This window comes from Styela clava, chromosome 2 (genome assembly GCF_964204865.1).
Source record: "Styela clava chromosome 2, kaStyClav1.hap1.2, whole genome shotgun sequence".
NCBI lineage: Eukaryota > Metazoa > Chordata > Ascidiacea > Stolidobranchia > Styelidae > Styela > Styela clava.
The window spans coordinates 11,692,733-11,715,900 of record NC_135251.1 but is presented as its reverse complement, the minus strand read 5'-3'; the positions used below and the strand labels follow the sequence as shown (position 1 = coordinate 11,715,900).

Below are 23,168 nucleotides of genomic sequence, written 5' to 3'. Positions count from 1 at the left end.
TGTAAAAAATTAAACAAAACATTCATATAATGTTAGAATTACTATGAATATTATTGACTTGATGACTTATCTTTTCTGATTATTGTCATACAGAGTCAAAATCCAAGTGGTGAGTTATATGCATTTGATATTTATAGAACGTCATACTTCATCGAGTCTAAAAGCTTTTTAAAGTAAAGTTAAGAGAGAATTTGTTTTTAAATGTATAAAATCATTTATGTAGACGTAACCCATAACGTAATGTACAGTACAATATTTACTATGAATTTATAGAAATAAACCTTGTGATATTTTCAAATCTGTTATTGAAACTATTGCAAGATGTATTGCTAGTGGTTGGATGTATTTTAAATAAAAACAAGGTAACTACATTTATATATGCCAAATTTTAACTATAACAATTGTTAATTTTTCGCAGAAATTTATTGGATTACTCATTGATACGGTACTTCAAATTTCCGAACTTGTATATTAGAACTGAGGTATTCAAATCACAAATTTTTCTAATGCTTCTTAACTTCTACGTAGAGTTTTGTCTATCATGTACCCGTGTATGAAACAGGTTTCATCAATTCCTATTATGCATGTCATATAAATTTGATCTTTATAGTGTAAGATATTTTTCTCCATGCCGAGGACTGCTACTGAGATTTCATAGTTTACATAAGACCATACCAGTTATATGAAAAGATTATGAAACAATTTCACAGAAAGTGCGGAACAGAAATTCGCAATTTTATCTTAATTGTTTAACTTAGCTATTTTGACAAGCGCCCGAAAAGAATGGAAAATGCAGCGATGTGTACGGTTGAACATGTTTGTCATTCCGATATCTCGCGTGTTGGATTAAGTTGAAAACAATCCAGTTATGCCTATTATATCAAATAGTTTATCTAGCTAGCTAGCAATGAAAATACACATATTTTTACGTATGCCTTGTTTCATCAAGGGAGACTATTTCCCATACGAGGATGCGTACGAAGAATATATTCTGACACGGTGCTAAACCAAAGATGAACTATCAAATGTTATCCGATACATTACATCCTAAAAATTGATTTTAAAGTTTTACTTTCCACACAAAAATTAATTTGATAGTCCACCAATAGTGGCTATAGGTTCACGTGAATAACGTTGTAGTAAATTTCAATGCAATTATGAATATCTCCATTATTTGAATAATAGTAATATGATGCGCTGAATGATATAGAATGATGGTTACATGAAGGAATTTTTCCCTGACCTTTGACCTCGTAAAATTCTTCCTATACTTTACCATTGAAAAATTTCGGGTACTTATTTTAGGAGTGGTTTCGCAAGTTGGCGCCTGTAAAATGGGGTATTTGTTTCAAACCATCATTCTAATTCATAGCATTCAACAATCTGTTTTTTAAAAGTACCGGTAAAGAATTTTAGCCTAGTCTATCACAGCTATTTCTACACTAATTTTTGAATACTGCAATTAAACTGACACTCCTAGGAAGACAAAGTGGTCATTGAATTATCTGATATATATTTACATATTCAAAACACAACTGAAAACTAACGAATAAAATTCAAAAACGCTAAAACGAGGTAATGTTTACGGCCACGCCTGAAAATCTGTCTGAGCTTCTTGCTGATTGGCCAATGTCACGAAGTAAACAAGGAAGTCGATGCTCGGGGAAAGGTTCATAGAAACGTTGTTCTCGACAATAATTTCCGTATACTTTCTTCCTCGAATTCGGAGTAGTTTGTCAAAGCAGACATTCAGTATTGATTCGTGCTTGTTTTTAACATAGGTGTAGCAGGCTTTGTATGTCTTCATATAACATCATCTTACCGAGAAATGTTTATCATTGAATCGTAATGAATTGTTGCATCCGGTGTTATACGCTTCATTATTCTTTACGTCTAAGTATAGTGTAGTGAGTAGAAGGAATATCTACTGTTTTAAATAATTGCAGGGCAAGATTCAAATAATAGCGGATAAACCCTACTATCTACAGCAGCGGTCGGCAACCTACAGCCCGAGGAGTCACTGAAATGTAGTAATAAAACGACTGCTGCGAATTTTAACAGTAATTTAATTATATATTCTACGCTCGAGGAGCAGATTATTGGACACGGAGTGGATCGTTTTGTTATTATTACTTATCGATCTCGATCGGTAAGTATTTTGATAGAAATTTGTCTGTTTGTCTGTTAGACATTTTCGTATATTACGCGATATCTCACGAAAGCGAGGTTGAATATGCTCCAAATTTTGCATGTGCATTCAGCTATTAATTAGTTAGTGATGGGACACGCGGTGTCGCTATTGAGTCGGAGCGAAGGATACACCCGCTAGACCGCTCTAAGGAATTTTTTTTGTGTATTACGACGCCCCACAAATGTGCGTACCTTGTGGCGGTTCCGCAAACGCATATCAGTGGATCCCGTGCTTAGCGAGAGTGGGAAGTTTTATGGTGAACGGTATCATTCATCAGCCATCCGTCAGGTTTTTAACTTTCCTAAAAAAATATGTCCCCTGATCTACAGGTCTGGGTTTACACTGGAACGGTAAACAAATAAGTAATTATTGCTTAGATGTTTATGATTATTTTCCCTAATTTCTTCAACTGCTTTATAAAGATACCCTGAATAAAATTTCAAGAACAAATATTCCGTCTTATTTCAATGAACAAACGAATAAATCGTATAAGCCTAGTCATGCATAGCTCGTGGGGTTTATTTTATCTAGAATCTAGACTAAATTACAGGTTCTCAAGTGCTACGTACGGAGCCCCAGGGCTCCGTGAAAGAAACCTAAGAACTCTGCAAGCTATTCGTTTACCTATTAAAATTCCGATTTCCGACTTGACTAATTTTGTAATTGCCAAAAAAGCAACGATAGCACTGATAAAATTTTACAACGATAGCGTATAAATGTGGCAACAGAGTGAATTAAAGAATGATATTATCTCTAAGTTCCAATACCTAATGCTATATTCACCGCCTAGTTGCCACAATTTAAATTGTTGTGAATATAAAGCAACAAATACATCCGAGTCATCGAATAAACTAATTTTGATTTACTCAGGAATAATAATTGGCACGTATGGCAGTTGGCAATGTGTTTTAGTTTTTATTTTATAAATTCATTGTAATAAATTCGTAAATAATGGTCAATCTGAAGGTAGGAAATCTCTCCAAGGAATTTGCCAGTGGTAACATCTCGCAACTAAGGTGCGTAAATATGCATAACTATTTGGTTCGTGTCGATTTTTATTAACTATATATAGCTAATTGTCTTGTTATATGACAGCATAACGAATTTAAATATGAGCGGATAACTATATGATAACAGAATTGATATGAACGTTTTTGACTTCATCATCTTCTTGTTTGTGGTTATTGTCGTTCAGGGGCAAGATCCAAGCGGTAAGTAATATGCATTTTATCCATTTAAATATTTTCGTTGTGCATCCTGTCCATGATTGACTTTGCCGCGACGAGGTAGTATTATTTAAATAAATATGACTCAACAAAGAAACGTTGAGGAAGTGAAAATACCTTATAAAGAATCAAGTTTTAATTGAAGTCCATTATTGCGATGGTAATGGATCTTCTGAACGGGTTTGGATTTCCTAAATAGGCAAATCATTAATAGGAATTGTTTGGCCCTATAAGTAGATATTTGATTCCCGTGTTATTGAACACACGGTATAGTATAGAATGTAACCCCTAATCTGGATTCTTGTTCCAACATTCCTACATTGTGAGCTGTTTGTTCCTACCTGCGGGAGATGCCTACAAACCCGATACATATTCACCCAATCTGAAAACGAAGCGGTGATATGAAGGCCATTGGGGCTGGATTTCAGGTGTATCGATCTGATCCGCGATTCGAAAAAAAATAAAATAAAAAAAACACTATGTTTACAGCAGTGTTTGTATCGTTGAATACATACATACCGCTAACTATCAACGCCAGAATAACTACTCTCGAGTAAAGAAGATTGTTTTCCTGAGGACCAGCTTCAAACTTGTACGAAATATTTGTCGATGAAACTTCCATGGGACCAATGTTGATTGTCAACCTGGTTAAAGGATTGCTGCTACTGATATTGCTGGTCGGAACGGTTTTAATTTTCACGTTATCTTTATTTCTTACATCAACATTAATATTTCCATCATAGGATGTGATGTGGAGTTGAACACCGATGCTTTTTCCTCTTTTTAAATTTCTTGTTTCATTTGTTGTAGAGATTGTTAGAAGATCTATAAAATATATTAGACAGTTTATTATTGCTAAAAAAATTTTGTATATTTTTCACTTTTATCGTTAAGTATAGCCAATATTACTTGTGTAAAATGAGCATGTTATTATTGTAAAGTTAGTCGAAATGTGATATTCAATCTAAATATTCATCCACATTATAAATTTATATTTGTTGTTGCTTTGAGAAGTTTTTGTTGCTAAGTTTCAAAAGATACTGTTTATTATCAATTGAATATAGACTAAATGGGATGGTTACTTGATATTTTATTATTTGTTTACCTAATCTATAATTATTTATGTATAATACGAGTGAATAACCTTTATGGAATTAATTTCAATTGACGAGACGTGTCATACATAACAATATTAGCTTTATTTTGTTTTTTAAAATTACGTTTTAATGTGTCAAGTTATAAATTTTTCCTAATACTATATAGAGCATTTTCATTTTCTTGACAAAGGCTTAAAAATTATATTGCCAGGGGTTAATTGAATTATCATATAACAATTTTACTGCTCATACTCGATTCTTTATATTAAAAATTAGGTTTATAAGAGTTATGCGACTTATTCGTAATCATTGCTCAAGCATCATATAGTCTGAAAGAGGGGTCAGGACACGTGGATCACTGAATAACAATTAATTATAAATTGACCTCCGTTCAATAACTGAAATGCAGTACTGTTGTGTACAGATACTGTAACGATAACCCAACAGTACAATTGAATTTATCGCAATTTGTCTTTTTACAGTAGTCCCCTACCAGGGGTGTATGACCAAATTCAAATGTTTTGCAGGGGTATAAGTTAACAAGATGCTACTTTGCAATTTATTTTTTGCAGCATACAATGCTGCTTGAAAAACAACATTTTAAAAATTAACGATTTCAGAAATCCTAAATAACAATGGATAATGAAAGTGATGGCTTTACCGCGATTGAAAGCCGATTGCAAAATTTAGTTCTCCAATGGTGGAATCCCCTTCCAAACAAATCTAAAATCATGCTGTAGCATTATAAAACGAATTTTAGTGATTCATATGCATGCGACTTCGTGTTTTAAAACTGTGATTTACTAAAATCGAGTTCCCGAAATGGCGTGCTGTAAGTGCTTCACGTCTAGAGCCCAAAACTTCACAATAAAAACCAAAGACTTGCGGGAAAGATGCAACAGCAAATTCCTCATTGATGCATACTTTGATTAAAAAAATAAAAGCTTGCTTTTTTCACATTTTGTTCCGAAATACCCCGCATTGCATGTGCACGTCTCGTCAATTGAAATTAATTCCATAAAGATTATTCACTCGTATTATACATAAAGGTAAATAAATAAACAAATAATAAAATATCAAGTAACCATCCCATTTAGTCTATATTCAATTGATAATAAACGGTATCTTTTGAAACTTAGCAACGAAAACTTCTCAAAGCAACAACAAATATAAATTTATAATGTGGATGAATATTTAGATTGAATATCACATTTCGACTAACTTTACAATAATAACATGCTCATTTTACACAAGTAATATTGGCTATATTTAACGATAAAAGTGAAAAATATACAAAAATTTTTTAGCAATAATAAACTGTCTAATATATTTTATAGATCTTCTAACAATCTCTACAACAAATGAAACAAGAAATTTAAAAAGAGGAAAAAGCATCGGTGTTCAACTCCACATCACATCCTATAATGGAAATATTAATGTTGATGTAAGAAATAAAGATAACGTGAAAATTAAAACCGTTCCGACCAGCAATATCAGTAGCAGCAATCCTTTAACCACGTTGACAATCAACATTGGTCCCATGGAAGTTTCATCGACAAATATTTCGTACAAGTTTGAAGCTGGTCCTCAGGAAAACAATCTTCTTTACTCGAGAGTAGAGATGTACCGATACCACTTCTGTCGCCGATACCGATACCGATCCGATACCAGCTAAAAACAGCGATACCGATACGCCGATACTACAAAAAGGCCGATTATACCGATACCGATACTATGTAATTATTACTTAATTAGGTATGCTGTGTAGGGCAGACGGGTTAAAACAATAGTCTTTAAGCGTTGTTCATAGTACACATTATTTCAGATCGAAAAAAAAGATATATATATCACATAATATGAAATTAATGTTTGGTATCCATATGCTGTAACTGATTAAGATACATTGTACAGTAACGCTAGTAATCTCGGTGTTCAATTGGAAAACTCATAAGCCGGGATGTCCAATTTGGATTTAATGTTAATATCGCGAGCTTCGAATATCGTTATTCGTGTTTAAAAGAATATCGAATATCACCCACACAATCTAGCGCCGCCGTCCTACGTTCAAATTAAAAGCATTTTACAAATATTTAATTTAGTGTTTAGTGTCATTTTAATCGTAATCGTCGACGCAATAAGTCAAAGCTAACATGAAAGAATATCAATCAGCAACGACAAAAAGAAGGCCCACCGATAACCGTTGAGGATGTTTTTTTACTTCACTATTTTATAATATTTTACAATTGCTATCCTATATTTTGAGACAGTCTAGGGCTAGGCGGTCAAGTCAATATATCTATAAAGAAATTGTGTAGTTAAGCAGAATTAAAATTAATACCTGTGTAGTGGGATAATTGTGTCGGAATTTAGTTTATCGATGTCGACGGACTAAATGACACTCGTACTTGACGACAAACAGTCAGAATTTATACCCGTGCCAAAAGTCCATGTGCCGTTAATAAGGAAGGACCCCAATTCCACTGTATGATTTAAAACTAGACGCCTAGTTGCTTTTTGTTATGTGCTGTGTTGATATATTTCTTCATAAAAACTATGTTATATTAAAAATGTCAATTTAAAAATTTGACAGCGAAAATAGCCAAGTTAGTTGAGCTAGTTTAGCTGATAAATAGCTAAAAACACGTGCATCCTATTCTCTCGCAGGGGTGGGGACATGTATGGCTCATAGCTCACGATCTCTCCAGACAAAAATAAATTAAAAAGTAGTATTCCAACTTATCTTTTAAAACATTCCATATCAAACATTCCATACCATAAACATTCCATTAAACATTCCATACCATATCAAAAAGGTAAATATATCGGTAATATCGGCTTTAATCTAACCGATACCGATACATGGCCGATACCGAAAAAATGGCAGATATTGCCGATACCGATACCCGATACCGATACATCGGTACATCTCTACTCGAGAGTAGTTATTCTGGCGTTGATAGTTAGCGGTATGTATGTATTCAACGATACAAACACTGCTATAAACATAGTGTTTTTTATTTTTTTTTTCGAATCGCGGATCAGATCGATACACCTGAAATCCAGCCACAATAGCCTTCATATTACCGCTTCGTTTTCAGATTGGGTGAATATGTATCGGGTTTGTAGGCATCTCCCGCAGGTAGGAACAAATAGCTCACGAGGTAGGAATGTTGGAACAAGAATCCAGATTAGGGGTTACATTCTATATAACGTGTGGTCAATAACACGGGAATCGAATATCTACTTATAGGGCCAAACAATTCCTTATACAATCTGGACGCCTTCAGATCAATGAAGCGCACAATGTATGATGGCAATGTATGATGACAATGTATGATGAAGGCTATATACAAGGCTTATCGCTGTCGCGATGATAAAGTGACTTAATTCGAAGAAAGCATCATTTTATTAAATATGAAAGGGTTAATAACATTATAATCTATAGTGACAATCCACATCCGCTACAGTAGTTTCTTCTCGCTCTTCTTATTTTGCCACATCCAAAGTTGCTTATGGTAATAGAAACGTTTGCGATGATTGACTCGTATGGTATTCCTCGAATCGATATTTTGGATGGCGCTTTGCTGGGTAGAGATACCTCCATGAGGATATTATGTTCCTGAATTTACCAGCAGACGCCTGTAGGAACTCTTTGCGAAGGCTCACACCATAGGTTTCCGATGCAGCAAAGGATAGCACCCAGTTCCCTTTTCTGCTTTCGAAAAGACCTCTGATGTGTTCGACATGCCTTCGAGTTGTTTCGTTTCCTTCAGAACGTTCATCATTTCGCCAAAGTCCAGATTTCTTCCAGTCTTTCGGAAGAGAGTCAGAGATCTTTTAGTCGCGGTAGAGGCTTCTTCGGTGGCAGGTCTCGGTGGTGTCGCGAGAGATGTCGAGGTCGCAGGAATTGACAATGCAGCGGCGGCGTAATTTTCCCCTCTCGATCTTAAAATTAATATTGATCTCAATTGGAACAGCGTAAATGTCAATATTTGTACAAATTCATTCATAGATGTGTGCGATATATCACCTTGTAAAAATGGGGCAACTTGTCAATATTCGACTGCAGAGCCATATTACAATTGCACTTGTCAGACAGAATACAATGGAACTATTTGTGAAGGTAAAAAATAAGCTCATATATACATAAAGTTTACAAAAGCGTTGTTCAAGTAAAGGAAATCATATAAACATTACGGTATACAGTCACTTACGGTAAATGTGCAGAGTTTCAGTATATACAATACGAAAATTCTACGCTAGAATCTTACACAGCAGAAAATTCTTTAAATTCGCGTACTTGGACATTTTTGCAACTATTTTGGCTTGATAGTAATTGTTTTAGATGATCATATATTGTAAACCCTGGTTTACATCTAATTGCCATGCCATCTTGTATCATACTTTGAAAAGTAAAATTTAAATTTTTTAGTTAATTACGTTTTACAGATTTAAAGTATAAGTTTGATGGAAATTGCAAATATCATGTCAACTTCTACAAAAAGAAAACATTTGGTGAATCAAATACAACTTGCAATAGTCTTGGAGGAACAGTAGCGATGATGAAAACAGACGCAATACAAGATTTTGTTGAAAGTCAAATAATAGATCAATATGGCGAAGGAGGAGGCACAATTTCATTTTGGATTGGAGCTTACAAACCAAATACCGATTGGTTATGGTTTGACGGTACGCCAATAACCAATGGGAAGTGGGCGTGGACTGCCGTAAGCAGAGGAAATGGATATTTACTCATGAGTTCTTATACGACAACAAGGGACAATATGAGATGGATCAATAATGACGGGTCAAGAGATCAGGGATATGTTTGCGAGGTTCCAAGTAAGTTTTCGAAGCTACCATGCTCTCCTTATTTTCTAATTTGTCATTATTTTTAAATTTTGTCCTATTTTTATCTATGGGATAAACTCGATATAAATTTCAATGTTTTGAAAGGAAGGATGCTTCTATAGCGTAAAATTCTAACGATATGCGCAATATGGTGTTTCTCTAAATTCGGTTGATTCCATCTGCGCAAATACGTTTTTTATTCCTCGCAATTTTTAATATTTTTTAAGCAAATATGTCATCTTTAAACTCTAAATTCATATATCATATACACGACCTTTAATATACATAGACAATTCGTCGTTATAAATTTGCTTATCACTAAATACTTATTTGAATTGAAGAAATATTGTGAAATTGGTAAATACGAAAGCGCGGAATATACGATTGTTTGGTATTGATTGTTTCGATTATTCATTTAAAACAGTTGAGATGTCTTAACAATAATAACCCACACAAGGTATTTAAGGTAATGGCGTCGTTTTGTCGTCTTTCTTTAAATTCAGGCTGATTCTAAACTTTGAATCTATGACAAAGACATGTTTTAATTTTTTATAATTTTTCAACTTTCCTGAGAAAGTATGTCATTCTCAAATTAATATATACACTACTTTTAAATCCCCACTAACAAATATATAAGACAATTCGTCGTTATAAAATTCAACTATCACTAAATACCCATTTGGATTGAAGAAATATTGTAAAATTGATTATTATGAAATACGAAATTGATGAACGTTTAGTTCCCATTTTGAAAAAGGTTGAATGTCGCAATAAGTAACCCAAATGTATCCTTGAGCATTTACGTCGCTCACTTTATTTTACTTTTATAAAACAGGTTTCTATATTCAATTTTTCAATTATTCTTACATTTTCAGCAAAAATCTTCCCCGCTTATTTGAAGATAAAAATGAATCCAATTGTAAATTCACAGTTGATTTTTATATAGTATCTTAAGTTAAGTGATATTTTGTTTTAGATTCGTACTCTGCGCAAAATCATTGCCTTATTTATAGTGTTACAATAATTTCAATATTTTGTAGCCGGTCCACGAGTATAATTTTAGTTGTCTCATCAATCATTCGCCGACATATAAATGGGAACCGCTTTCTAGGATAAGTCACACACATATTTATTAGACAGACCTAAATGTATAAAAGATATACTTCTTGATCCTCTCTCTGATCAAGCACATGATATGTACTTGTGTCAACTGTCATTAGATTTGTTTGCGAATCGGTCCGCAACATGGCTGCAGCATTTGGCGTATTATCACGAATATACAACGAGATCATCGGTCAGAGACCGAGGACTTATCGATCAAAAGTTAGGGGATCCCCCACAACAGCGCTTTTACTCCATAGTGACACCTTGTGTCCAATCACTAATTGATTAATAAATCGCTAATTATACGACATAATTCGCCCAAAATCAATAGGCTTCTGGTCCGAGATATGATGAATGCACATAAAACAATCTCGTTTTCGTGAGATATCGCGTGCATCTAACAGACAGACAGACAAATACCTATCAACATACTTACCGATTGAAATCGATAAGTAATTACGGATTATCATAAATATGTAAACTGTTCTTGTAACACGAAACATTTGCTTGTGATAATGCAGAAAAACTAACAACTTGTTTGATATAGCAATCAAAATATTTTTTATATTTAGCCATTGACTTGTGCTCTCCATCTCCTTGTCTTCATTGGGGAACCTGCTCAAGGATTGGGTGTCAAAGAATTTGTAAATGTTTGGATGGTTTTACAGGAGATAATTGTGAGACAAGTAAGTTTGATAAAATCAGTTTGAAACTACTGTATGTTAAACGACATAAATTTTTTCGTGGTTTGATAATATAATCTAGTTTAGTTGGTAATTTGGGTAAAAAACTTACATAAATTTCTCAGGTATATAACGGGAATAAACAATTTTATTTTAAATTGCTTACTAAACAATCTTTCAACAGAATTTCGTTTTCTTAGATGTTTTTTTCATTTGTTTTATAATTACTTTACTGGCATAAAAATTTGAAAACTTGCATAATACTTTGTATTTGATTCTCTACGAATGAAAATATAAAATCTTCTACTTTTATTATTTAATTCAAATTATGAATAACATAAAATTGATTTGCAGCTCCAATTTCAATTTTTCCGACGAAACAAAATTACACTACGAGCATCGGGGAATTTATGACAGTATCGCTGAATATTCAAAGCAATCACGTTCCAGTGAGAATACGAGCCTTCAGAAATTCAAACTTCAATAATGTAATTTCTATCAAACGAAATGTTGTTTCAAATGTTACCGAAATACAGCTTGGGCCTTTTAAGGATCCTAGCACGAAAACCATATATACTTTCCGCGCGGACCCTGAGTCCAACCTTGGTGCCTATTTCATATCAACATCGATAACTGTCGTTATTGAAGGTATGCTCAAAATAGGGTTTAAAATATATACATGTAATGGTGCTCCCGAAGTATGCGAACCAAGATGGCGGACATCGGAACGTAACATGGGTAACAGGTTAGGGTTAGGCGATAATTTTTTTCCAATTTTCCTTGTTTTAGTCCTATTATCAGTTCGAAGACTAGCCAAGAGCCTCCCGTAGTATTTATACCTAAAATTATGGCCTAACCCTAACCTAGTACACATATTACATTCCGATGTCCGCCATCTTGGTTCGCATACTTCGGGAGCCCCCATGTAATACCCTTTTTGAAATGAAAATGAATGAACGCCAGATGCAATCTTTAATTGCAAGATTTCAATATTCTACTTTGTAAAAAATAGCATATTCATTTTTATATAATTTATGATATATATTTTTATTATTATATTATTATAATATATATATAAAATAGATATTTATAATATATAATTCAGCTGGAGCTACAATAAGTCAGCTACAACCTACAGATATCATCATTGGAACAAGCCCATATTCTATCAGATGTTACGCAACCGGTGTGCCATTTCCAACTATTCGTTGGTACAAAGATTCAATACCTATCACCAAAAGTAGTTCAACTAATGTTTATCAACGGATGACTACAACTTATGCCGAATTCAATGCCCAGAAAGCCAATATTTCCGATGCTGGAATCTATACCTGCGTTGCAACTAATACGATACAAGGAATTGAAAAGTCAGCAAATACTACAGCAGTCGTTAGAGGTGAGAAATTTTTCCTTTTGACATTTAAATGAGATGTTCGACATATTTTCAATAAACACTTTAATACTATACTTACGTTTTAATAAACAGAACAAAACCGTCCAACTTCAAGAAACCGAAGAATCATCAATCGTTTATTACTACTCGAAATAAAGTTTACAAACAAAAAATTTCAAATAGTTTTTTTAATGTTTTTAGCAAAAGTTACCCTCGTCAACTCATCAGTAACAATGCCTAACATCACCTCAGAATCTCTCCATCTAATGTGTTCGTTCGAAGGGTTTCCGGTTCCCAAAATAGAATGGAAATTCAAAAGAGACGTAAATTATCAGAAGATTTTTCCAAATCTTCTTGGGTCAGTGTTCAAATATCAGAATTATGCTGAACCTGCGGATGGCCCGAACAGAAGCTCGAGTCAATTATATATTTCATTATCTGAATTTTTGGGGACGATTGAAGTTGTCTGCACTACATGGAATGAATTCGAAAACTCGTCAGATGGAAAAGCTTTCCAAATGAACCAAAGTAAGTAAATAAAAAATACGATATCATAGAATGTTTGTTCTAGTAATGTTTATCGAGCCTTATTTATATTCATTCGAAATGGTAAAAAAAGGGCTTGAGATTTTCCTATTCATCTCCACTTTTTTACTAAATATTAATTGCGGTCTAGTATTTATATATAAAAGTGAAAGTAGTCGGGAATCTAAATTTTCTCAAAGTGAGAATATAGTAAAATATTATTATCACGTGCATAAATTTTATCATCAACATGTTTTATATAAGAAGTCAAATTTTAGACGTTGGGATATTTTGTCTAATTAATTATATTATACAATCGAAATACTTGGGTACTCATATTTTTTTCCAAAACGCGATTTCAAAAAGAAACATAATATTAAACATGGATATTATTAAAAAAGCGATAATCCAAATGTATATTTTCAGATGTTGCGATATCTTCTGGGAAGTTGTATAAACTATTCGGAAAAATGCAAAACGAAAAAAGAAATATGTCCGGTGCTGAATACTTTTGCTATTCTACTGGGAGTCGTTTGGCTAAAATATCCAACAGCGAAACTCAAGCATTACTGAAATCAATGATTATTCAAACCGAGTTTGCATCAAACAGTAAGCATCAATTAAAAATTTTATTTATCAATAAAATATTATTAAATGTTAGTCCAATTAGAACTACTATTAGTTTTATATTATACTATAATAGAATGCAATTTAACGAGGGTTGGTATTTATTGATACAAGGCTATATAAATTCTTTTTTGATCAACAGTATATATAGGTGCAAAAAGGACAATCGAGGACAATTGTGAAATTTGGAGATGGAATGATAACACATTGTTTTACAACGAGACGAAGCAAGAAAGGTTTGTAAATTATTGGGAAATAGACATTGTTGGGACATTGTGGAAGGTCGAAAACATTTGCATAAAAGTGAAGCTTAATAAACAATACAGCGAATGAGAATTGCTAGCACTTTTAAACAAATCACCGGCGTTGATTGGTAATTTGCTCATTAACTTTACATTATGCTAACAAGCAAAAAGCAACAAACTAGCCTTGAATACCACTATAAACATATTAAGAAAGCAGTTCAAATTTGAAAACAGCTCATGTTTGGAAATAGACGATTGAGAATAAAATGATTCATGATATGCTTATTAATTGTGAGACGTGTTTACTTGGTCGGACCACGGTCGGGTATATCAAACATTTTATTCCACTCAATTAATTTGTGTCATATGAGGTTGGGGCCTTTCAATTTAAAACCATTTGACATGCCGATAAACTCTATTGGGCCAAAAAAAGAGGATAATGTGTTTCAACATTTGTTTCATTCAAGTTAAGGGGAATGTTAAATAAAGAAATGAAGAACCCCATGGAATATGTTAAACAAAAGAGCAGTTATTGATAGGTTTTATGTCAATCTTTAATCTTTGTTTATTATCAAAAATCTCTAAATGTTCAGGTGGATTAAGAATGGAAGTTTTGCAGATGGAAATTATGTTGCTTGGCATCAAGGCAGGCCAGACTCAGACGTATTTTGTCTAGTTTTGCGATCAGATTTTCAGTGGAAATGGTCTGATGCAAATTGTTCAACCAGTATTGGCTTTATTTGCGAACGTAAAAGTAAGATATCTAGTAAATAATATTTTTACTCCCACTGAATAAATAAATTTAAATTTGTCGCACAAACGACACTTTGGTATGTACGCACGCTATTCAATACACAATGAATCAAGTTTAGGTGCTCCCGAAGTATGCGAACCAAGATGGCGGACATCGGAGCGTAACATGGGTAACAGGTTAGGGTTAGGCGATAATTTTTTTCCAATTTTAGTCCTATTATCAGTTCAAAGACTAGCCAAGAGCCTCCCGTAGTATTTATATCTAAAATCATGGCCTAACCCTAACCTAGTACACATATTACATTCCGATGTCCGCCATCTGGGTTCGCATACTTCGGGAGCCCCCAAATTTATCCTATATATGCAACATTGCACTCAACCGTGGCTTGAAATGTAAGCAATTTCAACGGGACTATTTTTTACATTTGGCTTATTTCTTCATGCATGGCTTACTAATGCCAAAGTATATAGCATTGCAAAAAGTATGTTTGAACTTGACTAAGTTAGCTCCAACTGAACTTTACAGGAAGAATAATTCGAGAAAAAATACTTCACATCAATCATTATTTATATTCTAAATTGTTCGGCTATGATCTGTATATTTCCTGTTTTGATGAGCGAATGCTCCAACTCAACTTTTCTCGTTTGATATTTTTGACTCATTACCCTAGCTTCAAATCTAGAGATTATTCAATGAGTTTTATTATTACTGATTCATCAATTTCTATTGCAGTTCCTGACATCACAAAAAATTTCAGTGCAACAGTAGACGAATGCAGCACTAATATCACACTAAGGTGGTTCACTTCAGCAGAAGCAGTTGGAGTTTTACACAGGTTGGTTCATACATAATTGAATTAAATATTAGTTAGGCATCCTATTTAAATGCAAAATACCAATGCAGTTCAGATTTGATTTTCATCGCATAATATTAATTTTGTTCTGATATATTACAGAATCGACGTCATCCCCGAAGAATCAAATACGACTTTACAAAACTGGAGAACAGATGTTGTTCCTTCCAATCAAAATTTGATGTCATTGAGACTATTAAACTTAAATTATTCTACAACGTATCTTATTCGGGTAAGTATTTCCAAAACAAATAATAAACAGAGGTATTACAGATATGTGTGTGGAGGATCAATAGCTAGTAGAGCAGATTGTTGGACACGTCAGTGTACATAACGATCGTTTCAATATTATGTTGTTGCTGTTGTTATTATTCTTCTCTTTCGTCACGATGAAATCGCTTTTCTCGTCGAATACTGGACCAACTGCTTTAAAAAATTTCAGTAGTTGAAGATTGATTATTTTGCCAGAAGGCTACTACTTTTATTCATTTCAAAAATTTCTGTGAAGTTTAAGAGATTCGTTTTGTGAGTGCCAAGATGTGATCAGAATAAAAAATAACGGCACCTTGTGGCGATTCCGCGAGGACAGCTGAGAAGCGAACGTAATTCTCGCTTCGCTAAGATTTGTTTGTGGGGAACGGTGATCTGCGCGGTACCGGTAACTGGTGTTAAAGTATAGTGTGACTCGGATCGCTTGTGTTACTACATTTATGAGTTAGACGTGTCCATATATTTGAGCATAGCTCTCTTGTTTTATGTTTGTTTAGTCAAAACCATTTCATTTTTAGCTTTTCAATTAAAATATCACGATGCAGTGGCGCTAGTGGCTGGAATTTTCGTTTGAAAATTAATGTGATACATATGATGTTGATGTTTCATGTATCAGAGTGCCTATAATAATAGTACTACACATATTCACAACTACGTATGAGAGAGCCATGTAAAAGCTATTGCTTATCTAATTACCAATCTTAGCAGCAATGTTACAGATATTATTTGACTATGAGAATTGACTTAGGTATGGTAGAGTTCCGACAGAAATAGGGAGTAACAACCGACTTGAACGTGATTGTCCCAAATACCTTTTCACGAAAAATATAGTCTCACGCAGAGGTCACGAAAACAATATCCGCGCAATATTGCGTAAACCAAATTAGAAATATTTGTGGACAGCCTCCAAGTGTGATGGCATTTTAATTTTTCATTCTAATCAAATCATATGGCATATAATATTTTCCTATTCCAGATGACTGTTTGTCCAACTGAGTGTGAGCATCGTTTTGTCACAAGCAGAAAAATAAGAACAAAAGCTACGATTGCTGCCATGTTGACAATTGAAGCTAATGTCACGAAAGTAAAACAGAACAAATCTTGTTTGATATCCTGGAAAGTTGATGCAACAAAATATGAAATAATTGGATTCAAAGTTTGTATTCTGATATCGAAAATTTTCTTGAATTTTAAAATTGTTATTCTCTGTTCACCAACCGTCTTTGAGATTATACTAATAGATGCCATAATTTTTTTTTCTGATCAGGTCGGTATAAACTATCCAAACCTGTATGTAGTACAATATTCTTTCGTTCATATTATCAGCATTATTTTTGTAATATTGTCATTTGCAGATACACGCCAGGTCAGTTCTTGTCTACACAGTAATTGAGCCAAAAGAGCCATACATACAAGAGATCAATGCAACCACTGACTCGAACCACGTAGAATTTGCGTATTCCTTCAATAGAAAGTATTCATTTAGCATCCAGGCAGTGACATGTACTGGTTACGGTCCAATGTTCGATGTTTTGGGAAGTTGTGTCACAGAAAGAGGGGGTGAGTTAACAGAAAAAATATTTCTCGGAACGCAGCGCAAATAACAACAGCATGCTGTGAATTACGATTATGAATGAAATAAAATAATATCCCGACCTTTTTGTTGGTTTAGACCAGGGGTGGCCAACCTTTCACATACCATGCGCCACGTTTTGAACATAATGTTTCAGATGCGCCGTAAATCTCTTGTATTCCCACGCCTAATGTCCGCTTCTTGTTGAAATTATATAAATCTATGATACACACACATATATACAAACGTATATGTAGTTTTTACAATTTACAACTTCACATGAATAGAAATTAACCCTCTTTTTCCGCTGGTTACAATCGACTTTTTGTACCATTTTATAATATGTAATGACTAGTTAACCAAACGTGCCAGGAACACCCCTTATATCTCTTTGAAAAGCCTATTTTCGCGTCTTCCTACTAAAACGCGCCCAGATGACGTATCCGCAAACTGTTCGACCTTACCCGGTAAGAAGAGAGAAATTTCAAAAAATTTTGAGAGAACGTGCCACACTCTCATCGCTCCGATGAACACGAGTTACAAAGAAACAAGATTTAAGCGCTCTGCTCAAAGAGCATTACGTCACCTTTGCAGAAAAACCAGACTCAGCTTCGCAAGCGAAGCGAAACGCGAAATATTCAATGATATGTAAGAGCATGTTCACGATAGTTGTCTGGAATCTTTGTTTGTTTATTATGTGCGCGAAATTGTTTCCCGCTCGATCAAATGACTTATCTTTGAAGTAATGACAAATACTTTCGTGTATCTCTAAGCTTTGAAATACCTACACAAATAAAATTCACCTAGTAGTAGAATAAAAATTTACAAAAAAAAAAATTTTGACGGATCAAGCACGGATCATAGTTGGAAGCCAAAAATGATTTTAGTTAGTGCGGGAATACTTCACAAAACATGAACATAAACGTAAAATAGTCCGAAAATAACTATTATTGTCATATTATGACCAAGGATGGTAGTACGAATATATATATCATTAGGAAAAAGAGAGTTAAGCAAGGAAGTATAATGAATAAAACTGATCAATTTTAAGTACCGCCTTTATGAGACTTTTGCTGCTGTTTTACTTTCGCCAGTTTTTTTATTCTTGGAGTTAAGTTTGTTACTGAGAGGAGCAGTGCATTCTTCAAGTTTAAATCTGTAAGTCTTGACCTCGCTTTGCTTTTAATTAGTTTCATGGCAGAAAATGTTTGTTAACATCTATATGTCGTTCCGAAACGACATATAAAACCCTGGGCAAATTTTCTCAGTTCTGGAAAATTTTCACGGGGTAACGATTGCCAGAACTTGATCATGTCAGATGCACTTGGGACTGAAGAAAGCTCATCAAATTGAATTTTCAATGATGGATGAGTATTCAAGTCAATTAGTTCCAATTGTATATTGCTTGGCATCTTCATTATGGTTAGTTCACTAAGTGAAAATGGGTTTATAAAAGCAAGTACAGAGTCTTCTTCTTTTGAAATATCATGAAAACGACTTTCAAATAACTCTTGCATTAACTTGATTTTTTCTGTGTATATTGCCAAATTGCCTTTACCAGCAGCACATTCACGGTGTTCTTTTATGTGAGGTACGATTAAGAAGTAAAGTTAGGCGTAATACTGTGACAACAGGCCCTTAGTATCAATCTCTACTCCACTCTACCCTCGATTCTAATTGGCCTTTGCTAATCAGCTGTTTGGCCTAGCGTCGCGTAATTTTACTCCAGGGGCTTATTCGAGATTAGTACCTGCTCACAGCAAGCGATTTTACGCTTCGCTTTTGTTGACAACGGTCATTTGAAATTTGGATGGAAAAGGTGGTATTTAGGGGTCATTTTCAGCATGTTGTGGGTTGATTTATGGGAAATTTTTTAGGCTTGGGCAATTCAACTGGTTGTTCAATGGTTATTGGAAGATATTTGGGAAGTCTGGGCAATGGAAAATCCATGTTTCAAGCTGATAAATGACAATTTTCTATTTTTCCAGAAGTTCTGAACTTTTTACTTCAGTAGGGAAAAAATAGTAAATTTTACTAATTTTTGCTAAAAGTCTAGAATGAATGTCATGAAGTCCATCCAAAAGCTAACGTCGATAATCGCCTGTTGTTTCTAATTCCAACAAGCCGTAAGTGGGCGACGTGGAGTAAGAAGAATAGGTTTTAGGTACAATCAAAAGTCACCATGTAAATCGCAAAAAAACGGCTTGGCGTGGAGAAACCAAGTGCAATTAACAATTTTGGCATGAAAAGGGTTAAAGATGTAATGCGCCACCTCTAATCATGCAATGCGCCACAGGTTGGCCACCCCTGGTTTAGACTTCAAAAAATGAAGCGATATAAATTCAAAAAGGGAACTATATCAACATTTCAAACGAGGTGAAATTCATTATTCAGACTTTATCAAATTTTATGAAATTCATCAGTCTACCACATAACGGTTAAAATACCCTGTCGAGTAAAAGTTGGTTTTTCATTGAATAACATTTATTAACAATTAATCGCGGAGAAAGGTACAATTAACGATAAACACAGGGAGTTTTATAGATTAATTAGTTAAAATTGTATGCTTTGGTTGTATTTGCATTACTATTTTTCAGCACCCGATGTTGTTCACGTACCAGCTATAGTAAAGTCAAGTAAAGACGGAGATGTCGGTGTCACGATACGATTCCCAGAAGAAAGTAATGGACCAATAAGGTGAACATTGATGGCAAATATACAAAACTACAGTAGATGAGAAAGATTACAAAGATATGAGTGCATAGTGATTTTTTCGTTGTCGTTTGGTTGATACAAAAAAATCAGTCAATAGCCTCACTATACAATGTGACATGACATACACAATTTGCATGCCTTCATTGTTTATCAGCTCTTTAATGGGGCTGATCGCATACAATATTTTTGAGAAATTGGTCAGACATTCACATATAGACATTTTAAATTGACTCGAAACTGTGTGTATATGACAGTAATTTGAGTGAAATTTTCACATTTTCCAACTTTATTTCACTGTTTAACAGTTGCTTATTTCTGATTCTTGTCTACAAACCTGACAACACTTCAAATCAATGGATAAAAACACTTGATGATCTTGTCAAACTTGCCAAAACAGAAGTTAATGAAAATGAAGCTTATATAGCCTTTGCAATGACAAGGTATTAAATTATTATTTTGGGATTAATAGCCAACCCGCATGTACACAAGCATGTCTAATATGAATAGGCACTAAACCTGTGTGGATAATGGGATGTTTCTTCAATAACACATTATTTTTTACTGACAAACGCGAAAAAAGATAATATTTGGAGGTAAAAAAATCAGAAACAAAAAATATCAAGTTTCGAATGAAGAAAAATATATAGCAAAAATATATTTTAAAAATATACGAATGATAAAAAATAACCGAAATGTAGTGATTATATCCCGAGTTTAGATTAAATTTTTTATAATTTGTCTTTATTTCAAGGTCAGATATCTCAGATGCGCAAAGTCGTACGATTTCAAAAAATCTAGGTGATGAAACTGTGTCGTCATGCATTGTTAACGCTAATATAAATGCAGTTCGCACAAAAGGAGAAGCAGCCACCAAAATTGAAATAAAAGGAAATAACCTAAAACTTGAAGATGGCGCAGAATACAGGTGAATACAAAAACTAAATTGTTATGTCCTGCTAGTGGTTTATGCTTGTCTGCGATGGCAAGTTCAAATATCTAAAGTAGCACAAAGGTATAATGACTTGACGTCGAGTCTGTATTGTTTTTGATGTTAAAACCTATTGCGGACATTCTATCATAGAACTACTACTCGTAGAACTAAGAAAACTATCAGTATATATGTCAATACCTGAAAATAATTGGACATTGTTTACCGCTATTTTCATTTCAGTTACTTTACGATATCTGCATCTCCGGGGAACGACAACGCAGTAATGTTGAAATTTAGCAATGTATCTCACTTCATAAAAGAAACAGCAACGACAGAGGAATGTAAGTAAACTATTTCATAGTACTAATAAGTAATATTGCATAGAATTATGAATAAAATGCTGATAATGTCATTTTGTAATCTTCATTACATACTATTTTAGCAACCAACACAACGATTGCTATTACTGTCACTTGCATCGGAATCTTAATTCTTGCGGCGTTGTTAGTTTTTTGGATAATTAGACGGTATGCATTTAAATATTCCTTTATTTTTTTTTTATTAGTTTATTATATTTTGATTCAATTTCAACAGAATACTATATCTTTATTATATATATCTTTTATGTTTCTACATCATTTCGAGATCAGCTACAAAAATTTACAAAAAATTAAATTAATTCAAATTAAAAAATTAAATTAAACAAGAATTAAATTTTCAACTCGACCCAGCTCAAAGTTATTTGTTTAACTAGAAAGAGGAACAGTAACAAAGAAATAAAATCAGCCACGCAACAACGATCCGGAGATGCTCCCGCTATTAGTCCATATGAAACCACATTCATATCAAGCGACGCTTCATCAAGTTCTAAACAAATTCAACCAGAGTCCCCATACACCTACGAAAACGATGCCACGTGTTACGAAGAACCAATGTCGACAATCAAAAAAGACGAAAACAGCAGGAAAACATATGAAAATATAAATCCCTACGAGACTTGTGATATCAAGTCAGATTCGGATGAAACTAAGTACGAGGAAGTAAAGCCGAGACGTTGAAAAATTAACTTCCTGAACTCCGAGTTGGAGCGGAGGACATATACCATATCATGTATGAAAATGCTATTCAATATTAATTGTTTTGACCTTTGCTTCCTCAAATAACTATAACTTACTTGTTAGCTGTTTAGGCCAAAGTACTTTGACGTTTTAGGATGTGTATCTTGGCTTAGCCCATTCTCACCAACTCATTTGAGGTTTATTGTAAATTTGTAAAAAACATTTGAATGCATTTGAGAAGTCTTAAAAAATAAACTTCGTAAACTATGCACAGATGTTAAATTAGCCAATTTGCGATACGAACAACTGTCCATTTGAATTGTGTATTGTCAACCTTGGTTATGTTATTTGTCAATATTCCTATATCAGTGATTCCATTCTGGATTTATTTTTCAAGCGTCATCTCTCATCTTTGCGTTTAAACTGAGAAAATCACAAGATTGTAATGAAATAGTTGTTTTATGACTAGTAACAAGTTGCATTATCTCATTTTGTAAATATGTATTTTGTGCAGAAAATTTATTTCTGGAAAATTGACACGTTTTGAGTAAAAAACTAAAAGTAGTGATTTATTGAAGGAAAAAATAACCGAATAGTGCTGAAATAAAATTCTCTGATTTATTTCCGCTTAAATTAATGATCACATATTTCAAGTATGACCAAATGTAAGAAGTAGGGGCGCTCTTAATACGTTTCTAATTAACCCGACTTTAAAAATGTACTATACTATACTTCATCTTGGGGTGATGTAAACAGCCAACATGCTATTTTATGCTTGTAAAGGGTCCACTTTTCGTGTAAACAAAGGGCTAGGTTTGCTTTCTTTTCCGATTGTTTTTATTCAATCTGTAATTAAGAACTTAATTGTGTGTGTATCAAATATATTTCAAAAATGCAATATTGATGGATACTGACATACTGTGTAGCCTAATTTGTTGTTTGACATGCTGTGTTTTCTTTTGAAGACTGAGTTTATTGAAACAAAACTCAAAAGACCGACATATTGATCATTGGTTACTTAGTGTAAATTTTAGTATATGTTTCAAACAGTATTTGCTGATATGCACATGTA

At 33.7% G+C, this 23,168-nt stretch overlaps 1 protein-coding gene across 1 annotated transcript; it reads left to right on the top strand.

Annotated features, from left to right (window-relative positions):
* Window positions 1–248: 248 nt before the first annotated feature.
* Window positions 249–23,003, top strand: LOC120335997 (uncharacterized). The gene is made up of 21 exons (XM_078119169.1): window positions 249–2,149; window positions 3,287–3,402; window positions 8,527–8,637; window positions 8,964–9,356; window positions 11,042–11,155; window positions 11,507–11,800; window positions 12,258–12,548; window positions 12,747–13,073; window positions 13,497–13,679; window positions 13,840–13,933; window positions 14,536–14,696; window positions 15,429–15,531; window positions 15,652–15,781; window positions 16,796–16,975; window positions 17,175–17,379; window positions 19,990–20,089; window positions 20,413–20,547; window positions 20,859–21,032; window positions 21,279–21,379; window positions 21,481–21,565; window positions 21,793–23,003. Exons 2-21 carry the CDS (start codon window positions 3,336–3,338, stop codon window positions 22,094–22,096), a joined length of 3,552 nt encoding a protein of 1,183 aa, XP_077975295.1. The 5' UTR covers window positions 249–2,149; window positions 3,287–3,335; the 3' UTR covers window positions 22,097–23,003.
* Window positions 23,004–23,168: the final 165 nt, after the last annotated feature.